The sequence below is a fragment of the Rattus rattus genome, chromosome 2, assembly GCF_011064425.1.
Source record: "Rattus rattus isolate New Zealand chromosome 2, Rrattus_CSIRO_v1, whole genome shotgun sequence".
Taxonomy (NCBI): Eukaryota; Metazoa; Chordata; class Mammalia; order Rodentia; family Muridae; genus Rattus; species Rattus rattus.
Window position 1 is genome coordinate 11,285,338 of NC_046155.1, and position 13,850 is coordinate 11,299,187.

General features: G+C 41.0%; 1 protein-coding gene and 1 pseudogene across 1 annotated transcript in view; both read right to left on the minus strand.

Annotated features, from left to right (window-relative positions):
• Positions 1-211: 211 nt before the first annotated feature.
• LOC116891637 lies at positions 212-8,471 on the minus strand (annotated as a pseudogene).
• Positions 8,472-12,089: 3,618 nt separating this feature from the next.
• Positions 12,090-13,850, minus strand: part of LOC116893660 (membrane-spanning 4-domains subfamily A member 4D-like) — a 31,207-nt gene continuing 29,446 nt past the window's right edge. Inside the window, exon 7 of the mRNA XM_032895378.1 lies at positions 12,090-12,128. Coding sequence (XP_032751269.1) covers positions 12,090-12,128 — 39 coding nt within the window. The remainder of the gene's footprint in view (positions 12,129-13,850) is intronic.

A 13,850-nucleotide genomic window follows, 5' to 3' on the forward strand; every position in this document is an offset into this window, starting at 1 on the left:
ATGGAGGGATTTTAGGGGCATTTTTTTGAGATTTCTATTATTACATTCATTTGAGTACCTAGGTTGAAGTCATATTTCTGAGAAGTGACAGATATTGAGTATATAGTTCATAGCCACATAGATATCCAGATTTTTAATAACTGCTGCCCTTTTACACTAAGGCCTTCTCCAATGACAGATAGGAGAACAAGGTCTACCACCGACCTCTTTTTCACAGTAGACAGAAGTACAGCTAGGTGACAACTCCCTTCTCTGTCCTCCCCATCTTAATCCCCACAGAAGTCTACTTACAAACAAAGGTCCTACAAATGGGTATCCAGATTTTAACAGGACAGAAAACACTGAGGTAAAATGTGGGATGAAGGGAACAGATGCCAAAATGATTCCCAGAGCCAACACCATCACAGCACACATGATCTGGGTTGCCTGTTGAAAGAAGGAAGAAGGATGATTAAACCAGCACGGGCAAGAAGGACCTCTCTACTTTTCCCATGGTGCCCATGCTTTGCCACCTTCTACAACATCCCAGTGAGCACACAGACCCTGGAAAAGCTTGGCAGAGACAGAAGAAAGGTCATTCTGGAGGGGATGTGGTTCTGCCAGTGCCTCAGGTCACCTTTAGGGATTTCTGTCCTTGAACCTTTTGCATGCTCATGACCCTTCCTAGCATCTCCTGGCTGGGCTGAGCTTGAGTGCATGGTTTACAAATCTCCTCTTGTGGGAAATAGAGCCATCTGAAAGCCCTCTCATTCTGAGCCTAGAATGTGAAAACCTCTCCTCACATCATCCAGAGCCCACAGAATACCACACAGGGCCAGCCTCTCTGTCAAGCTCCATAGCACCTTTAGTCCTGTTGTTCATTTAGGGGATCCCTTGCCTCCATATTAAAAGGGAATTTTTTCTTCCTGACACCACTTTCATCTCATAGACTCAGAGCTCTTATAATGTTGATAAGCAATTTTATCAACTTTTGCTACATGTATTTCAAAGGAATACAGTGGATTGTATTCAAGGTAAGTCAATTAGTTCCATTAAGTTCTGAGACTGGGTAGCACAGAGACCCACACATAGTGTTAGTATAGACAAGACCGAGAAACAACTCACAGCAAAAAATACTTCTTTTCCCTTTACCCCAGAAAGCTCCATTAGGTGAATCTAGAATTAAAACAGAGTAGAAAACCAGTGGTGGTTTTGTACCATATCTTTTCACTAAAGAGGACAAGGGCGTTCTATACTCAAAGCTCCTAGACTCTAGCTTCAGTTATTTTCATCAATAAAATACTTGGCAAGTACTCTTCAAAAATGAAAAAAAATCCAAAAAATAATTAAACAACAAAATCTCAATGACTCCTGGAATAAAGTCATTGGGGTACAGTCCAAGTTCAGTGCAATAAAGGGAAATATTTGCCAATTTCAGAAGGTTTTAGTGATTTGAGCCACTTGCCAAAAGAGCTTCCATCAGTCTACAGGCCTTGTGATCACTCTGTCAAAACTGAGGTTCCCCCACCCTCAAATTTATCTCTTGTCCCAATACATAGCACCTCACTCTCAGCCTTCTTCCCACTCCAGAATGTTCCGAGTGGGTTTTACCACCATCACTTTGATCTCTGCCTTTAGATGTTCCTTCAGGCTGTCTGGTGGATAGGTTGGGGTTTGTCTGTTTGGGGAAAGTTGATTCTCTTTGGTGAAATCATCATGATGGTCTCATTGGTGACTATTGCGAAATCATGATGGAGCTCCCTTGGTTGGAAGAGAAAATGGATTCAGCTCTTGTGAAGTACTGTGCCCATTGTAGTGGTTTGGTTTTATTTGGTTTTGTTTTTGTTTGCTTGGTTGATTTATTTTTCATTTTCCTCTTTTGTTACTTTTTTTTGCCTATTTGTTAGAGAGAGAGAGAGAGAGAGAGAGAGAGAGAGAGAGAGAGAGAAAGAGAGAGCTAGAGAGAGAGAGATGGAGAGAGAGACAGAGACAGAGACAAAAGAGAAATTGGATGGTTGGAGAGGATCTAGGAGGAGATGGGGGAAGGGAAACCATGATTAGAATATATTGTATGATTTTCAGTAAGTCACTAAGTGCTTTGGTTTTTAACATAAAATAACAACAAAGAAACAAACTATCCTTCCTAGTTCTGCCCACACCCCCAGACTGTGCATCTTCATGCCTTCTCGATGTGTCCTTTGGCAGAAGAAACTGGTGGTACAGGAAAACATAAAACCACAACATCTCAGATTCATGCGTTCTTCCCTCATAATGTTAACACACCCCAATGATTTTAGATTATAAATACCTCATAGGAAGGGAAAGCCTGATTTCCTACATTCCTGCAGGAATGCCCAAATGTCCACACAAAATTTGTAAATGTAGCTCTGACTGATTCTCAATGTCACCTAGAACAAGTGCATTGTCTTTATTCATTGACTTTTCCCATCCAGTTACTTTGCTAATAATGAGATAGTAAAATTCAACCTTCAATGCTTTCCAATCCTTGCTACATTCCACTCAAAATATGTAACCCCATTTATCTGCTTTGTGCGTCTAATAAGATTTTAGGATTACCACTTCACATTTTGTCATAATTTAGTAGACATAATTGTTTAGTGTTCTTATTCCCCAAACCAATCATTTATGTTAATTAATAAAATCGCAATTAGTAGGAAATTCAGAATCCAAAGTTTGATGTACACGTGGAAGTAATTCATGCAGTGTACGGCAACATCAAATAAATGTTAAACAAATAGCCAAAGTTCTCATTATTGCCCCATTGATTACACACAGTTGGGTGTGGGACCCCAGCTGCCTCTGACTCTGGTTGTTCTCCCTATTTTCCCACCTGCCAGCAGCAGCCTATGTCTAAGTCTCTTCAGTGTGGAGAAGCAGCTGAGTATGGTGGAATGAGAAGTCCTGGATTCCTAAGCTGTGGTTCAAGTTTTGTCAGGACCCTAGCAATCATGTTCCTGAATGAGGAAGGACCATGTTCCCTGGGGGAATTTATCTCCTGAGCTCAGCTTGGCTCCCTTCTGTTCTGTGTGCTTTTCTCAGCCCATAGGTTGCCCAATCAGTGAATGACCTGAGAGTTTTGCTCCTTACGTCAGTGATCACAAAGACCATTCAGCTAGAAACAGCCAGGACAGAGGTAAGCCAGATGCCCTGTCCCTTTGCCCATTTAGTTCTGAGGTGCCCCAGTGTCTCCATTGCTTTCATGAGCATCAGCGAGTTCTTGTAACTCAGTCCCAGAAACAGAGTGAGATATACAGAGGGAAGCCTCTTCAGGGTTACCTACCTGAGCCTGTGTGCCTTGACACCTAGTCACTTCCAGCTGAGTTCTCAGGATCCCTAACAGCTTAATTCTGGCTTCTCCCAGTCTGACCTTTCATGCCTTCTTGTGAACTTCTAACTGTCCTCAGCTCTTCCTTCTGTTCTCACTGCACAAGAAGTGGTGCTTACAGTCTGTGGACATGTGAGTGTGCCTGAACTTTCTATATCAGAAACTCCCTCCCCTTCAAAAAAAAAAAAAAAAAAAAAGAAAAAAGAAACTCCCAGTAACTTCAGCAAAATCACTAATAGGACCAGTTTCAAGAGTCTGAGGGCTGGGGTAATGAGTTGCAACACCCATCAGCTCCATGTAACGCCCAAGTTCATGTTCTTGAAATTTAGTTGTTTAGGAGTTGAGCAGAAAACAGTAACAAGCTGGGGGAACCCATTAAGATGAGAGAAAGGTTTTCTGAAAGACCTGTCTTCCTTCTAAGTATTTAATGAACTACCTTAATTACTAATGATATTACAAGTCATAGTAATATTGATGAATAAAACATTTCACAATGTATAGTAAAGGATGATAATAGTAATCATGACCTTTCATTTTTGATATATTACTTTATTATAGGCTTATACATTACTGAACACACTATTGTATTGTATAATTAATTGTAACAATTGGCCATTTTATAGTATTTTTGGTACCCTGTAATTCATACTTTTTTTCAGTAACCCTTCAGCATTTGTGGGGAAAAGGCTGCACACAATATTTCAGCACTCATTAGTTAATTGTGTAGAGCCTTCCTCATCTTTTCTAACCTTATTCTAGATCACTAGACTTCTCTAACAGTGGATGGATGTGTCCAGAGAATTACTGGACACTTCTAGAAAAGTAATAGATGAGGAAAGGAACAAGCAGAAAAGTTTCAACACACCAGGAGTGACTTCGACCATCATGAACTCTGGATACAGTCATCAAGACAAGTGTCCCTGTGGCTTTCATGCCCTTGGGTGGGCACTTTTTAGAAGGTGACTTTGATATAGAAGAGCCAGCTGCAGCAACCGTACAGTCATATTCTGTAAACTTCCTTCCTTCTTTCCTTGGAGTCAGCCAGAAGAAACCTAGGGAGACAGTGTGAGCCACTCTCACAACAGAGGGTTGTAATGTGGTGATTCCCTGCAGGCTTCACAGCAGGGTGAAACAAATTAAACAACAACAATAACAACAACAGCAGCAGCGGCAGCAGCAGCAACAACAACAGCAACAACAACAACAATAACAAAATGATTCAGGAAGGGACAAGACTGAAACTCAGCTCAGCCCCATTTTGTTGTTTATGGTGCTAGACCAAGTTTTCTAGATTCTGGCCCTGATTGTATCCCTTTAGCCATATATAAGCACAGCACAGTTTCGGAGAAAAAGTATTCAAATAGCAAAGAACTCAGTCCCAAGTACACAACAATTTAGTGTTACATTGATATCCTTCATAAAGTACACCTGACTTTTTCACAAGAATGTGTACTGTTGACGCAGAGACACTACGCTGCCCAATATTTAGGCTCTAGGGAGCTTGTTTTAGGTAAACACAATGCCTGGGGGTGTCAGCATTGGCCTGGCCCTAAGATAGCATAGATATCCCTTAGGTTGTGTTAAAGGACAAGTAACATCACTCATGAAGGTGGATTTTATGGTCTAAAAGCAGTGCTCAGGATTTTCGGTAAAACTCTGAGATAAGAAAAAAGAATTCTAGGAGACGTGAGCAGAGCCTGTCTCATCAAAGAGCAAAGGATCCCCAGGTTGTAAACCTACATCATTTCTGGCATTCTCTGAAGTACAGCTACTCATCCGATTACAGCGGAAATGTAAGCCTCCTGTTTAACTATCCTGGCTTCTCCAGTGCTCATCAGCATGCACAAGGCCTTTGTTCCTTTACAGCTGTGAATTCTACAGTTCCTCAATGAACTCTTCTGCTGAAGACACAGCTAAGATGTGGTATTTCATTGTCTGGAAGTTTCCTTTGTTCTCAAGGCCAAAACAGCACAGAGAGAAAGGCCTGCTTGAGGTCTGAAGAAGACTGGCTTTTCTGAGAAGACCATCCTGAACTTCTGAAGCAGGGGCTATGGGAACACCTGCTGCCTTTAAGTGGGGTATATTCTACTAGCTGGGTTGCCTTGTGTGGCCTCAGTGGGTGAGGTAGCCTCACAGAGACATAAAGTGCCAGGACAGGAGGGCATCCAAAGGGTCCCCACACACTCAGTGAAGAAGGGGAAGGAAGATAGAAGAAGAGTTGTGGGAAGGGGTGTCAATGAGAGTGCTGAGGGTACCTGGAAGAGAATGCGGGACAAGAGACATGAAGAAGGATACCAAGACAAGAGTCTGATCAAGGCGACAATTTTATTTTTCCCAAGGCTGAATTTATACAATAAATTCAGTAGCAGAGGGAGGAGGGAAGTGCGCAATTTTACACAGACCAAGGACACAGTATTCTTGTGGTCAGCTGATGTCAACTGGATGTTGGTTTTTCAGAAAGGTTACAGGTCATCATTGGGCATCTTGACGTCAGATGTATTTCTCAGCAAGGTCAGAACTTTATCATATCATTATCCATCCTGACCACCAGATTTGTATTAGTCTTCTGCAGCTGGGTGGGGATTTTCCATGAACCCAGTCATACTTAACTCTAATCATAATAACATCAATAGTGGAGGGTTTCAAGGGTATCGCCCCAACAAAAGGGGGTGACCAGGAGAAGGGCAGTGAGCAGGATGTAGAGTGAATAAGTAAAAAAAAAAATCAGGTGTGTCTTCTCCTTTTCTAGGATGCCTATCGTCACTGTTCCTTTCATATCATACACTGTTCCCTGATCACTGTCCCGGAACCTGATGAATTAGTGTGGTGCAGCTGCTCTCCTGAGCTTTGACCATGGTGAAGTATAGCCTCTTCAGGGCAAACACACCCACTTTCATCTGCAGGAAAATTTACTAATAGATTAGTTAAACCTGTCTACTAGACATCCCCTCACTGGTCTGTTCTTCATTTCCATGCTTTGACGATTAGAAGTGAATATAAAGACATTTAGTACAGGGGACAATGCTTATTAGAGTATTGTGACAAAGTCCTACACACTAGACATAGGAGTGGTGTTTTTGCCGAGTTATCCCATACCTTCTCCACCCATCCATTCTCAGGATCAATCTCTCCTCTTCTCTCAAATATAGGATATTTGAGCTTTATTTGGAAAGGTGAATTCTGCAATTTGAGCAAAAAGCTGCTCTCCCCAATCTGAATTTAGTTCCATCCTGCCATTACATTCTTGGTGCTCTCCAAAGTCTGAGCCCTACTCTTTAACCTTAAGATGAAAAACTATCACTAACCCACTGTGATCAGTCATCCAAGACCTTTGGTTTTTTAAATATCACAACACCTTTGCAATACTCTGGTCCTCTGCCCACATCCTCTGGGAAATGCCTCTTCAGAGTTTGCATTCATTTAGATGCCATTTTCTCTTCTCTTTCCCAAGCCAACATGAGCGATTTCTATTGGTTAACTACTTTCTTTTTGTTTAATTTTTTTCCACTATAGGCATCTGCTGCTCTTTCTGACTAATCGTTAGGCTCTCTAATTTTGATCCTTACTTTCCCCTCCTAAGTATAGGCATGAAGAGTTACCTGCCTTAATTCTATCTCAAAATAATTCTCCTGGTGTCTTGACCTTCTTCATTTAATGATGATCGCTCTTATACCATGTCAGAACAGAAGTCAAAAAACTAAGTTTTAACTTGTCTCTATTACTCTGAAACTAAGTTTCAGTATTTCATCTGTTTCTGCTACTCTTCTACCATCCAGACTTGCATATTACTGCTTCCCTCACCCACAAGGCTATTCATTTAGTTTTATTAAAGCCTCAACTTCTCAATTTATCAGTCAAACTGCTGTTTATCTATCCCTTAAGGTGTTGACAGTTTGAACCAAAAATTTCTTTGGTCTTTTGATGTACAATCTTGTGTAGCCCAGGCTGGCCTCTAACTCACTATGTAACAGAGGCTGGCCTTGTGCTGAGATTTTAGGCATACATGGCGATCTCTACCAATTTTTGGTAGTTATTTATCTACATGTAAATATGATGTATACATGATCATTCTTGTCATTTCCATCAATTACCTTCCAGCTCAAGTCTTCATCAATTTATTCTTCATTCTTCACACGTGTCTTACCAAAGGATGTACATACTCACAGTGTCCCTGATTTTACCTATCCATCTCACTACACTGAATGATTTAATAATGTTCTCTATTACCTACTACTCACCAATTGGTAAACACCACTGAGCAACAACTGTGCTAGTGAATGTACTCATGAATCAGATGATAGACGTCTTTTCATAAAGATTTATGTCTTTAAATAACCCATTATTGTTGAGGGTACGAAATATTTCTACATAGAAAATTTGTCGGATATATGTGAGAAATACAGACAAACACAAACGCAGAGAGAGAGAGAGAGAGAGAGAGAGAGAGAGAGAGAGAGAGGAGGAGGAGGAGGAGGGAGGGAGGAGGAGAGAGAGAGAGAGAGAGAGAGAGAGGAGGAGGAGGAGGAGGAGGGGAGGAGGAGAGAGAGAGAGAGAGAGAGAGAGAGAGAGAGAGAGAGAGAGAGAGAGAGACACGATGGCTATATATCAGGTACAACTATAGTTATGGAGAATTCTAAAAGGAATCCAAACAACACTGTTTTTGTTTTATGTATTACTTTTTGTGTTTTTTTACATGTATTTTTGGCATTTTATATGGTTTTTGTATGATGTGTATATGTACACAACTTGTTGTCCTCTGCCTGTGACTGTGAGAAGAGGACATTGGATCCCCTGGAACTTGAGTTAGGATTGCTGTGAGTTACAATGTGGTGCTGGGAACTGAAACGAAGGCCAGTCCAAGAGCAACAAGTACTCTGAACTTCTGAGTCAGCTCTCCAGCCCCATTTGTTATGTTTTTAATGTTTCTTTTTTTTTTCTTGGCAACACATAATTCACTCAGCTGGAATTTATTATTCATATTATTTATGTGGAATATTGCTAAGTGTCTTCTGATTCTATTATCAACAACTTAGAAAAATTGCAGACAAGCCTGGAAGAGAAATAGCGGTGCCACTCAGATCATTGTTTACACTTTAACTATTATTCAATATTAAGCTCTCACCTGTTCATTCTTTTTTTCCCCCATCTTTATTAAATGGGTATTTCTTATCTACACTTCAAATGTTATTCCCTTTCCTGGTTTCCTGTCCATCAGCCCCCTAACCCCTCTCCCCATCCCCTTCTATATGGGTGTTCTCCTCCCCATCCTCCCCCCCATTACCACTCCCCACAACAATCTCCTGCACTGTAGGTCTAACCTTGGCACGACCAAGGGCTTCCCCTTCCACTGGTGCTCTTACTAGGCAGTTCATTGCTACCTATGAGGTTGGAGTCCAGGGTCAGTCCATGTATAGTCTTTGGGTAGTGGCTTAGTCCCTGGAAGCTCTGGTTGGTTGGCATTGTTGTTCATATGGGGTCTCGAGCCACTTCAGCTCTTTCAGTCCTTTCTCTGATTCCTTCAACGGGGGTCCCGTTCTCAGTTCAGTGGTTTAATGATAGCATTTGCCTATGTATTTGCAGTATTCTGGCTGTGTCTCTCAAGAGAGATCTACATCCAGTTCCTGTCGGCCTGCACTTCTTTGTTTCATCCATCTTATCTAGTTTGGTGGCTGTATATGTATGGGCCACATGTGGGGCAGGCTCTGAATGCTCCTTCTGCCTCTGTTCTAAACTTTGCCTCCCTATTCCCTCCCAACCGTATTCTTGTTCCCCTTTTAAAGAAGGAGTGAAGCATTTGCATTTTGGTCATCCTTCTTGAGTTTCATGTGTTCTGTGCATCTAGGATAATTCAAGCATTTGGGCTAATAGCCACTTATCAATGAGTGCATACCATGTGTGTTTTTCTGTGATTGGGTTACCTCACTCAGGATGATATTTTCCAGTTCCATCCATTTGCCTATGAATTTCATGAAGTCATTGTTTTTGATAGCTGAGTAATATTCCATTGTGTAGATGTACCACATTTTCTGTATCCATTCCTCTGTTGAAGGGCATCTGGTTCTTTCCAGCTTCTGGCTATTATAAATGAGGCTGCTATGAACATAGTGGAGCATGTGTCTTTGTTATATGTTGGGGCATCTTTTGGGTATATGTCCAAGAGAGGTATAGCTGGGTCCTCAGGTAGTTCAATGTCCAATTTTCTGAGGAACCTCCAGACTGATTTCCAGAATGGTTGTACCAGTCTGCAATCCTACCAACAATGGAGGAGTGTTCCTCTTTCTCCACATCCTCACCAGCATTTGCTGTCACCTGAGTTTTTTATCTTAGCCATTCTCACTGGTGTGAGGTGAAATTTCAGGGTTGTTTTGATTTCCATTTCCCTTATGACTAAAGATGTTGGACATTTCTTTAGGTGTTTCTCAGCCATTCGGCATTCCTCGGCTGTGAATTCTTTGTTTAGCTCTGAACCTCATTTTTAATAGGATTATTTGTCTCCCTGCAGTCTTTGTATATTTTGGATATAAGTCCTCTATCTGTTCTAGGATTGGTAAAGATCTTTCCCCAATCTGTTGGTTGCTGTTTTGCCCTAACAAAAGTGTCCTTTGCCTTACAGAAGCTTTGCAGTTTTGTGAGTTCCCATTTGTTGATTCTTGATCTTAGAGCATAAGGCATTGGTGTTTTGTTCAGGAAATTTTCTCCAGTGCCCATGTGTTCGAGATGCTTCCCCACTTTTTCTTCTATTAGTTTAAGTGTATCTGGTTTGATGTGGAGGTGCTTGATCCACTTGGACTTAAGCTTTGTACAGGGTGATAAGCATGGATCAATCTGCATTCTTCTACATGTTGACCTCCAGTTGAACCAGCACGATTGGCTGAAAATGCTATTTTTTTTCCATTGGATGTTTTTGGCTCCTTTGTCAAAATCAAGTTACCATAGGTGTGCGGGTTCATTTCTGGGTCTTCAATTCTATTCCATTGGTCTATCTGTCTGTCTCTGTACCAATACCATGCAGTTTTATCACTCTTGCTCTGTAGTACTGCTTGAGTTCAGGGATAGTGATTCCCCCGGAAGTCCTTTCATTGTCGAGGATAGTTTTAGCTGTTCCAGGTTTTTTGTTATTCCAGATGAATTTGCAAATTGTTCTGTCTAACTCTCTAAAGAATTGTATTAGTATTTTGATGGGGATTGCATTGAATCTGTAGATCACTTTTGGTAAAATGGCCATTTTTACTATATTAATCCTGCCAATCCATGAGCATGGGAGATGTTTCCATCTTCTAAAATCTTCTTCAGTTTCTCTCTTCAGAGGCTTGAAGTTCTTACCATACATATCTTTCACTTGCTTGGTTAAAGTCACATTTAGGTATTTTGTATTAATTGGGACTATTATGCAGGGTATTATTTCCCTAAATTCTTTGTTGGCTTGTTTCTCTTTTGAGTAGAGGAAGGCTACTGATTTATTTGAGTTAATTTTATACCTGGCCACTTTGCTGAATGTGTTTATCAGGTTTATTAGTTCTCTGGTGGAATTTTGAGGTCACTTAAATATACAATCATATCATCTGCAAATAGTGATATTTTGACTTCTTCCTTTCCAATCTGTATCCCTTCTATCTCCTTTCGATGTCTGATTGCTCTGGTTAGGATTTCAAGAACTATATTGAGTAAGTAGGGAGAGAGTGGGCAGCCTTGTCTAGTCCCTGATGTTAGTGGGATTGCTTCAAGTTTCTCTCCATTTAGTTTAATGTTAGCTACTGGTTTGCTGTATATGGCTTTTTACTATCCTTATGTATGGGCCTTGAATTCCTGTTCTTTCCAGGACTTTTAATGCTTTTCACCAGAAAGGCAATGTAAACATTCAACTGGAACGCAATGTAAACTTCAAAGCCAACCTTTAGTTTTTTATTTTCACAAGTTAGGCCTCATATCTGAAACATTCAGAAATCTCTTGAAAGAATGGCACTACTCGGAACCAAGAGTTTAATCATGTGAGCCTATAAATGAGATTACAGCTTCAATCCACAGTAATAAGTGATGTTTTTAGGTCATATGTAATACATACACATATGTGTATGTGTAATCTCTAAAATCTCCATATCAACACTATACATATCCTATGTATATATAGAGATGCATTAAATTCATATAAATATACATATGAATATAGATGTATGAATATGTGTGTGTACATTGAATAATCATGTATTCTGATTCAATCATTTCTCTTATAATTTTTCACTATATCAATTAAAATATACCATATGTTATTATATGATGAGCATGTACAGAGTGATTAAAATTGGTTGCTACCATTAGTACTTTAACACACCTGTTGTCTTACATACTTTATGTGTCTTTCATGAGCAAGCTAAACCTACTTATTTACCAAAAGCCTCAAATAAGATGTGAACCTCACTCTTCACTCTTTGGAGACCTCACTTCACTAACACAGGTTTTCTTTTCAATTTGCCTTCAAAACTTCTTTGCTAATGCATTGCCCCTTGTACATCCAATGAATGGAAGATGTTAAAGTATTGATCTAGTAATTGCTTGACTTATATATTTTCGGTATGCCTGATATCTGCAGCAGAATCCAGTGCAATGAAGTATTAACTTCCCAGGGAAATGATTGCATACACACACACACACACACACACACATCAAAATTAGACTATTTCTCCTGGGTATACATTTTCTGGAACATTTTTTCCTTGGTGTTCTAGTAGTAGCAATGGTTGAAGTGGCGTGGAGGGTGCCATCCCTGTCACAGCAGGATTTGATTTGATGGTAGCACTACAAGAACCTGTGGAATGAATCAAAATGTTATTGAGTCACCCGGTATAGTCAGCACTTCCATTTCCTTACCCTATAGTGTCACTGTTACTAATGTCTACACTGTCTACTAAGTTAAATCAAACATCACACGGAGTGGTGTCTGGGCCACTTTTTGGATCATGAGGTGTTGCAAACCTGGGACACTCTTTCTGTGGCAACTGAGCTGCATCTTGGAGCATTAGTATTTTGTATGGAAGGGTTTCTTGAACCAAAATGTCACAGAGAATGACAGTGGCATTCTTCCAAATTAGTCTGCTCCTGCTGACGCAGCACATACAACTTAACATGGTGACCTTGAATGAAGTTCTGCACAAATGTCAGGGACCCAGAATGGCAGAAGCATCATGACACATGGAAATATATTCTGTCTTTCTCAATCAAGGGACATAAGGCAGCAGTAGAATGAAGAAGATGTACATACTTAAGATGTGCATATGCCTAACCCACTGCTTTTGTGGGTTAACACACAAGAGGGCAGCAGGGATAGAATTCCTTAGCTCTAGGGAGCAGTTGCTGGGTTACACTAGCTTCTTCTTCTTCTTTTTTTTTATTAACTTGAGTATTTCTTATGTACATTTCGAGTGTTATTCCCTTTCCCGGTTTCCGGGCAAACATCCCCTTCCCTCCCCCCCTTCCTTATGGGTGTTCCCTTCCCCCACCCTCCCCCATTGCCTCCCCCCCCGACAGTCTAGTTCACTGGGGTTCAGTCTTAGCAGGACCCAGGGCTTCCCCTTCCACTGGTGCTCTTACTAGGATATTCATTTGCTACCTATGAAGTCAAGTCAAGGTCAGTCCATGTATAGTCTTTAGGTGTGGCTTAGTCCCTGGAAGCTCTGGTTGCTTGGCATTGTTGTACATATGGGGTCTCAAGCCCCTTCAAGCTCTTCCAGTTCTTTCTCTGATTCCTTCAACGGGGGTCCCGTTCTCAGTTCAGTGGTTTGCTGCTGGCATTCGCCTCTGTATTTGCTGTATTCTGGCTGTGTCTCTCAGGATCGATCTACATCCAGCTCCTGTCGGTCTGCACTTCTTTGCTTCATCCATCTTGTCTAATTGGGTGGCTGTATGTATGGGCCACATGTGGGGCAGGCTCTGAATGGGTGTTCCTTCAGTCTCTGTTTTAATCTTTGCCTCTCTTCCCTGCCAAAGGGTATTCTTGTTCCCCTTTTAAAGAAGGAGTGAAGCATTCACATTTTGATCATCCGTCTTGAGTTTCATTTGTTCTAGGCATCTAGGGTAATTCAAGCATTTGGGCTAATAGCCACTTATCAATGAGTGCATACCATGTATGTCTTTCTGTGATTGGGTTAGCTCACTCAGGATGATATTTTCCAGTTCCAACCATTTGCCTACGAATTTCCTAAAGTTGTTGTTTTTGATAGCTGAGTAATATTCCATTGTGTAGATGTACCACATTTTCTGTATCCATTCCTCTGTTGAAGGGCATCTGGGTTCTTTCCAGCTTCTGGCTATTATAAATAAGGCTTCGATGAACATAGTGGAGCACGTGTCTTTTTTATATGTTGGGACATCTTTTGGGTATATGCCCAAGAGAGGTATAGCTGGATCCTCAGGCAGTTCAATGTCCAATTTTCTGAGGAACCTCCAGACTGATTTCCAGAATGGTTGTACCAGTCTGCAACCCCACCAACAATGGAGGAGTGTTCCTCTTTATCCTCATCCTCACCAGCAT